General features: G+C 38.1%; 1 protein-coding gene across 1 annotated transcript in view; it reads right to left on the minus strand.

The window, feature by feature from the left end:
• POU6F2 (POU class 6 homeobox 2) overlaps positions 1-6,308 on the minus strand; it is a 463,057-nt gene extending 456,749 nt beyond the window's left edge. The window contains exon 1 of the mRNA XM_058570674.1: positions 6,204-6,308. Coding sequence (XP_058426657.1) covers positions 6,204-6,308 — 105 coding nt within the window. The remainder of the gene's footprint in view (positions 1-6,203) is intronic.
• Between the last annotated feature and the right edge of the window lie 3,095 nt (positions 6,309-9,403).

The raw sequence follows: 9,403 nt of genomic DNA on the forward strand, positions 1-9,403 counted from the left end.
CATTTATTTTCATCTTTGACCTTAGGAGGTGGGGGCCGGAAACTATATGGAAATCTCTTCCCCCTGGAATAATCCACTCCCTGAGGGGAAAAAAAACTGAAAATAGGTGAAATCTAGAATATTCTGTTGATCCTAAATTTTTTTTCTTGTTCTTGTGGTTAGAAAAATGCTGCTGAAGGAAACAGGGTTGTAGTTCACCCAGAATCAGTACCAAGAATCAACAGCTAATCTCTGTCCTTTGGAGAAAGAGTCCTTCACATCATGGGGGTTTTAAAACTAGTGATAAAACAAAAAGCTATTTTCTGAAACGAGCCAACTTGAAAAACAGAATGTTTTAAAACCTAGAGAGTTACCTTTAATACAAATAATCAGAAATGTTTTCAATTATTTTGCTGCTACTTACATACAGTGGTTTTATATTTAGGAGAAGTGTCAGCCCTGAAATAACAATAATATGGTCATCCATAGCTAGGGAAAAAAAATAACACAAGCGTAGGGCAAACCACGAAGGAATTTATCAAATAAAAATTAGGCAATGTTCACCATAATTGGTTCACACTGCAGAATTGGGAAGAACAAGAAAATACTAGATAGAAAAATGAATCTTACTGAAATGTTAGTCTCCCATAACCCCTTCTTCAATCTAAGAATCAGAAGAAATGTGTAAAAAGCAAAATTGGTACAGATTTTGATTACAATTTTGGACCATCTCAAGACAATATGGATCAACAGAGTAACCTACATGTGATCCCAGAACAAGGCTTGAGTCAGTAATTTATTTTATTGGACCCACACTTCATCTACCGGGGAAAAAAAAAAAAAAAAGGAAGGGGGAAAAAGAAGAACATAAACATAAATATATAAATGCAGATTTGAAATTATATTTAGAGCGGCCATTATCTATCTCCCAAGTAAAAGTTTGGCCACAAAACAGAAATTAACTTAAAAGTTGTGTAATTTGGATTTTCTTTTAGTGTTCAAATTTTGGTCAGTATTTATCATTTTGCACATTGTTTCTTCAGGTCTGATCCTTTTTTATTTCCATTTTATTTCACAATTTTACTTTCTACTTAATCAAGTATTAAAAAAAGCAACAGTTTATACAATATCACAGTGCAAGTGAAAAGTGGAGTTTTTCAATATTTGAGGACATGTTAGTTAAATTCTAATTTTGGTAAACAGTAAAGATGAAAAGACAGAGATGTTTAAACCATTTGATAAAATGCAGTTTACATAGCAAGAAACAGTCAAGGAAGGAGAACTTCTTTCACTGACCTCTAGAACAAGTACTATAGATTGTCCATATAGGAAACATATTACATGCGAACTTTCTTTCATAATCATTCATATTTTAAGTGTCACAGCAACCTCTCTCCATATTCTAGAGATAGGAATCCAAAAGCTTTAAATTCTTAAGCGTTGAAATGATACTTGAATAGTATATAGAGTTTCATTAACTGACCTTAGAAATAGAAAAGAAAATTTGGTTTCAAGACCAGATTTCATGTGCTAGTTGTTTAGTATTATTATTAACATTATGGTATAGTATTATTATTATAGAGATAAATTTTACTTTAATGGACAAATTTGGCTTTACGATTTAAACACCCGCTCAGGTAACACATTGAACTTCAATTTAAAAATATTTTAAAGGTAATAAAAATTGAGTTCATTTGATAGAATATAAAAAGCTAGTATCAACTTTCCTCTAATGATAAGTGGAGTATTGAGTGAAGCATTTAGGGTCAATTAGAAACACATAGCACAAATTCAATTTTGATGAGTCCTGCACTTACAAAAAGAATACTAGCACCATTTTGTATTCAGAAAGAATAATCTCCAATTAATTTGTGTTTTTCTAGTATACTATCTACCTATAATACCCTGAAAAAAAGTATTCTCAATTAAATGCAAACAATAAATTCACATCCTCAAAATATATAAATTTGCTAAAGCAATATGTCAATTTCAAAAAAAAGGGCATTCACACCTACAAAAGTGACTTTCTAGAGTATACAAAAGTTATGCTTGGCACGTGTAAAACAGGGTTAGGTTAGCCCCCAAGTTTAATTTTTATATAAAGGGCATGAAAATCAGTCTAAATGGACTGAGAACAATCTGCAAGTGTGTTATTTACACACTGCTGGGTCCCCTCTCCCTAATTTCACATCAGCTTGAGTATGTTCTAAGCAAGCACACTGTTCTTAAAGCCACAGTAAATACTTTCCGGAACAAGGAAGGGTATAAACAAACTCACATATAAAATTGTTTTAATACTAAAACAAAAAAATATTTTTGTGTTTTAAAATCTTCACATCATGAAACACGCACTGAGACACTGTTAACTAAGCCAAATGCACGCAGTTACCCGCACTCCCCTTCTGAGCCATCAGCACACGCACTGGGCATTGTCTCGGACAACTGCATTCGCTTCCTCATGGGCCACTTTCAAACACTTCAAATTTAAGTCTATCTTGAAAAAAGAGACCTATTTTACTGGTAAGGGAAATTGCAAAAGATTTTGACTGCACTTCTAAAGCTGTTAAAGATGCTTCCTTCACTCTTCTACTAGTACCTTAGCACTAGTCAACTGGATGCGCATCCATGGGCCTTTTATCTGTGTCTCTCCCATTCCTAGCAAACACTTAGATATGCCTGATAAATATTTTTATCTAATTTACCTCATCTGTTGTTTTTATTAACAACTAATTTAATATCCTCTGTTCTGTAATATTCGCAGAAGTCAGTATACAGAAACATGCAGCCAGCCTGGACCCTCAGGCCTGCACATCAAGATGGCAGGCTGGCCAAGGGTCCTCTGGGGACAGCAATGCTAGAAGGAGGATTGGACACAGTGACCCGCCTGCATGAGATGAGGAAAAAAAGAAAACAGGAGGTCTGTAATACTGATGAACTAATCTGTCACTCACAGCTCGGGTCTGTCTGCAAAAGAGAAAAGATGCAGTAAACATTGAATGACCGTGAGAGGTGGAGATGCGAGCCCTCATTTTTAAATGATACTCAAACCCACGGCTCAGAACCTGCTTAAGTGTTTAGTTTGACTCGATTTGAAAATTATCTGAAGGTAACAATCCATCCTGTGGTTCAAAGGGTTAGGAAGCTTGCTACAGATAACTATCAAAAGTCCGTTTGATTTCCCAAAACTGTATGAATGAACGAAGTTTGTTGATCTTGATATACTAGGCAGGGAGTTTATTCTTAGGTACTAGACTGCTTAATTGCTTGCTTGGGGGAGGGAAAATCCTGCGGGAAAGGTATATATGAGCAATATGTGCTCCAGGAAGCCAGTACACTCTCCCCAGCTGGATTATGGCCAGCAAGACAGAGAAGTCTACTCTTCCCTCCAGTGGAAGCAATTGGATATTTGATCCAAGAGATGAATGAAAAACACCTATAGATCACATTTCATGGGAATCTTTCCCTATTCTGAATGGAAAATATCATTGAAAACTGGTTATTTGCTCCTCCAACCCAAAGCCATTTAGGAGCAGAACTCAGAAAAGAAAAAAAAAAAGGACAAAAATTATTATTTCAATATGTATTTGAGAAGAAACACACACAAACATTTGCATCATCAGTTGGGACTGATCACACCTGCTGAGTGGGTATAAGATGATATTGAAATCAAGAGCCGAAAAATAAACCATCTCTTTCTGGTTATGAGTGACTGAAAAGCAATAAAAATTATTTTCACATTCTTGTGCTTATTGTTAGAAGTAGTTGTTTGAGTAAATATTCTTCTCTGTGCCATAACAATTAAAAGGAAATCATTTCAAATGTGTATGCCATCTTTCTTTTTATCTCTGTGGATATGGGTTTCATTTAGGTTTTCTGACTTTTATAGTATGCTTAGGAGATAGCATGTTATTTTTCTTTCCTTTCAAATACTTCTTCATGTTTCAGCTTCAAAAACATAAGGAATTTAGTCTGTACATTTTTAGTACAGAAAATTTTACAACCTTCAGAACAATTGCTTTTATAAATTATTTGCTTGACATAAGTATCTGAGTTTTTAAACAAATAATTTATGAGAAATGAAATCTTCAGAAAACATGCGGCTACTTTGACTCAACTATTTACAAAGTATTCATAACAAGTCATTAACATATATAGTTCCTGGACATGCTGAGGAGTCTTGAAAAATTGCTTAGAGTACACACAAAACACAGAGCTATGTAATAACAACAACCAATTTCAAATCCTGACAAATTAAAAGTTAAGCCTGGTGTCTGTGAAGCGTATACCAATTCCTTTTTTAAAGTGTATACTTGAACCTTATAGAAGTATATACTTTTGTCATTATTTCCAATAAACAATACTGAACAACAAATTAGAAGTATTTCTCCTGTTTTTTCACCAAGATTTCTTTTCGCAAGTAAGGGAAATATATACAAAAGGAAATCCTGTTTCTTATTTGGGACTGAAACACAGTAATTTTGCACAGTATTAAGGACACACTGTGACATACAGAAGAGAGAATATGCTGGCAACCTAAGAAAAGTTTTATTAAACAGGTCAAGACAGTTGTCAGGAGCTCAAGTTTTATTTATACACAAAAAGGTCATCTTTTTGAAGAGGTATTTATTTAATTCTATACGCCACAATTATTTTAGCTCTATTTCATACACCTACTTGCTCATCAGTGAACACTTACACCGAAATGGGTATTAACAGTACATAAAATCAGTCCTTACATATTTTCTCCTGACAAATATACGCCTGGAGACTTCACTTTATATATGCCTGTATAACAAAAACCAACTTGAAAGTTTTAAAAAATATTGTTCTGTTAAAATAGGTATCTACTGCTTTTAAAATAGTGTGAGTCTGTGGAAACATAGTATTATATATCTGACATTTCCCATCTAAAATACATTATGAAGCATGCTGGTATTAATAAACCATGTGCTTTCAGAACCCTTAAGTGCTTTGCTATAATTTTGTTGAAAACAGAATAAGATGGCATATTTTCCACCATGCTATTAACATACACCGAACAAATTTTATGTCATCACCTTGCTAGCTTGTCTTGATTGGAAAGTATGCAAAAAAAAAAAACTTTTAGGAGTTCATCAATATTCGTAACCATATTCTGATTTATAAGTTAACAGTTCATAAGTAAGCGAGGTTAACTTAGAAAAATTTGGGTCAAAAATACATTACAAAAAAAAGAAAGAAACCACGTATATTCCCTTTTTCCTCACCCCACCCCCATCATAGTCAGAAAAATCGCCCTCCCTTTGCAGCAGGGCACTCTCATTCCTTTCACCACTTCAGTTATTCGAAGGCAAATGAAAACACAACGATCCTTTTCTCTTCTGATTCAGCTTACCACACAAACATTTAAACACAAACAGAAACGACCGATTTAACAAAAACCACCAAACAGAAAGAGCAAGACTCACTGACCCATTTGGAAGACAAAGACGACAGAAGAGGGAAGCTCTAAAAATCAGCTTGTGAGGCCTCTGAGAAATATTCTTCTGGCATTTCATCACAGCAGCCCCAGACCAGTTCACCTCCCTGGACACGGGGAGGAGGAACTAAATAGAGCTGTTTATTAAAGCTGTTGTGCTGGATTGCATTAGGAAGCGCAAGCAGACCACCTGGACCTTTCAGATTGTGGCAGTGTTTAATTTGCAGCCGGCCCCTCTGCAGCAGCCAAGACCACTACTACATTTACCAGGCTCAATCACACATTATCTGGGTTAGAAGTAAAGGCGCGTGTATTTATATATTTATATTTTCCATATAGAGAGGAAGAGAAAGAGAATACAGTTAAAATAAAAATATTGAACAGAAAAATTTTACCTACTACCCAGGAAACACAACACTTTATTCCCTTCTCACACTTTATTTCTTTCAGGGATCACAATCTCAACAGAAAATAAATCTTAAAAATGGATTTTTTTAAACATTTAACCAAATTATAAATTACATTTGTTCTTCGATTTTTTTTGTTGTTGTTTTAGTTTTTATTGCTAAGCAGCACACTGAAGTTGGAAGCTCAGGTTTCCTGGCTAGATTTAATGGGTGCCTTTTGCCTTCCACACTTTCAGCGCTATGCTGGCAGGTAGCTGAAGATACAGATAGAAAGATGGTACTGTAAATATGAATTATGTGAATCATATGGTGAGACCCTTGTGGAAAAAAGGGGAGTTGAGAAATGGCTGACTCCATACCTGACCAATTACAGCTTGCATGGTCCCCGTCTCCTGCTGGGCTGAGAGATCGCAATCCATCATACGTTGTCTTTGAAAAGGAGAATGGGGGTTTCTGGCATGCATCTGTCAATCAACTTCTGCACTCACAACCATCACCAAAAGCAAGGGGAAAAAAAGTCAAGCTGCTCCACCAAATAGGATGAAACTGTCATGTGACCTCCGGCAGACACGCACACACACATTCACTACCTCCATAGAGCATAAGAATTTTCTGTAGATATGAAATGACATTGACAAATACCCAATACCAAGTAAATAAAGTGAGACAAACAGCTATTCACCCAAGACAAAACATTGGCTGTAATCTTCTGCTAAAGGTTTAACAAGCCTAAGAGGATTCTTTTAATGCTCTAGAAACCTATGTCTAAGACAAAAACAAAAACAAAATTAACTATTTCTTGTGCTAATTGAGACTTTGATTTCCACGCCACCATATAAATTTTTTTCAATTATAATTCACTACCCTCCTTCTCTTAAGCTGTCCCTAATGATTTTATTTTCAAATTCTCTAAATGACCTTTTGACAATATTCAGTAATCTCTGCAGTTTTATATAACATCACCTTTACAGAAAAGCTTGAAACATTAACCGTCATATAACACAGATACTCTGATATTTGTTGATTGGAAAAGGAGATATACAATCATTTGTGTAAACTGTGACGACCACTCGACATAAAATATTCCAAGTGTATAAATAGTAGTCACTAAACTTTTCATCTTCTAAAAGGTTAGGAAATGATTTACTCGCAGCTTATCTAAACTGATGTAACCAGACGACAGATATTTCCACTTTTTTTCATTTAATTTAAACTATTTGATCCCATACACTCTAGGACAGACTGTTGAGGTATTATGGGTCAGCTATAGTAAGGGTGACCTGACTATAACCTAGTAGCTATTTAACCCTTTCAGGATTAAGATCAGAATCTGATTTTCAAGACAGTCTGACAGATATTGCAAAGCTCCTCTTTGAAAATCCAAAACCATAAATAGTATCCATTAATTTGGTGGCTTTGTGTGGCATTATTAACTTTGCATTTGTCCACTTTTTAAACTTAAGTTCGTTAGTTGGCATACTCTCTCCAACTTTTCAAAAATTTTACATAAAAACTTTGTTATTAACACGGGAATACTTTTTCAAGGTTCAAAACTAACGTTAAGCTCGAGTGGTAGGAAAGTTATGAGAAATGTTTAATACCGAATATATACTATTATGTATATTATAGCATTATATAATATCATCTCTTGAAAATTAAATAGAACTTCAAGTAAGAAAATAACAATTTTCAACAATTTAAAAGAAAGCTTTAGGAGAAAAGAACGAAGGATTGAAGTCTTGTAGACCTCATTAAGAGTTGCCCCACAATATAAACAGATTTACACACACACACACACACACACTTAAATCGGCATCCGCAAACAAAAAGAAACCGTGCACCAACTGGGCAGCCCTCCCGGGAACTGACGACTGGAAAGGTCCTCCTAAACATGATTAAAATGCACAGTTCGCACTGAAACCCCGTCCGTGCTCCTGGAGACACACCGTAGCGGGCGTTTCTGCAGTCAGCCCGGATCGGGACGCCCGCGCGTCCTTCGCCTCCTCTGGCTGGGGAGGGGAGGCAGGGCAGCCGAGCCGCCGCGGGAACCGGCTGTGCCAAACTTGCCCGAAGCCTGTGTGTGGGTTGGCAGAGGGCAGGTGGGGCGCGACCGCTCCTGGCGTCACCTTCCTGGGCCCCTGCCCGGACAGACCCCAGACAGACACGGAGTGTGGCGGCACCAGGGAAAGTTGCGCAGGCTGAGAGGCCCCCACGGCGCCCCCGGCACTCCGCGCCCGGGCGGGGCCGCCCTCCGGGCGCCCGAGAGCCCCGCGTCGCCTCCTGCGCCCTGCGGGAGCCGAGCCTGGGGCTGGGCTGCCGCCCCGCACCTCTGCAGCGCAGACCCGGTGTCCACTAGCTGCCACCTCACTGGAGGCTCAACCTCCCCCGGGGATCTAGCTTCCTGGGCGCCTCCCCGGGGAGGGCGCGAGGGGCGGAGGTTGGGGTGGGGGGTGTCCAGGTTGCAGGACGAAGCCGAAGATCCCCTTTAAAGCTCCATTCTCCAAATTGTGGTGGTCCGGGTTGGCATAGGGACAGCTGTTCACTTACACTAGGGTTGTTACATGGCCATATCATTAGTGGCCAACACTGATGGAGCCCTGAGCCAGGCACTGGGTCAGACGCTTGACATTACATTAGCTCACTAAATCTTCATAACAACTCAGTAAGGCAGGCACAATTACATTTTACAGATGAGAATCAAAAAAAGATAACTGCCCAAGATGAACAGGGTCATGATGTGAACCTGGTCTGAATCCGAAGATGGAAGTTTTCATATGAAACCAGAAGTCAGGTAACATTCAGAATAATGGCTACCATATATAAAGTACAGACTCATCCAATAAATATTTATAGAGCCTGTACTATGTGCCAGGTACTGTATTAAGAGCTAGAGAGATACAGAAAAACAGACGTAGTTCCTCAAGGGATCTTACATTCTAGTAGTTTGGACAGATATTCATCAAATAATCACAGAAATGTGAATTTTAAACTATACTGAGAGCTCTGGAGGAAAACAAAAGAGTAGTATGAGAACCTATATCCAAGGAATTTACCTTGTCTTGGGTGTGCATGTGAGCAAAGAGGGGCCAGCAAACCTTCCCTAAGCAATTGACTTGAAATAAACTAAAACTGGAAGAATATTAGGAGAAAACAAGAAAGGGAGTGATGGGGTAACCATTCTCTGCAGAAGAAATGTGCAAAAGCTGGAGGAGGGGTAGCTAATTAGAGGAGCTCGAAGAGAGCCCCCTGCCTTGTGTGGAGCACAGCAAGGGAGAGAGAGGCTGGAGGCAAAGAGCAGAGCGCGCAGGGTCTCATCAAAAAGTCTTTACCTTAGCCAGTAGCACTGCGAAGCTACTGAAGATGTTTTAAGCAGTGTAGTCTCACACTTAAATTTTGAAAGATGTCTCTGGCCATAGTGGAAAGTTAGGAGTGGGGAGTAATAAAGCGGATTTGATGAGACCAGTCAGTCATAGGGTGATAGTGCTGGTGAGGCAGGGAACTGGATGATTCCAAGATAAGAGGTACAGTTCACAGAACTTGGTGGTTTATTGGTAATGGG

The sequence above is a fragment of the Diceros bicornis genome, chromosome 3 (genome assembly GCF_020826845.1).
Source record: "Diceros bicornis minor isolate mBicDic1 chromosome 3, mDicBic1.mat.cur, whole genome shotgun sequence".
In the NCBI taxonomy this organism is placed as follows: domain Eukaryota; kingdom Metazoa; phylum Chordata; class Mammalia; order Perissodactyla; family Rhinocerotidae; genus Diceros; species Diceros bicornis.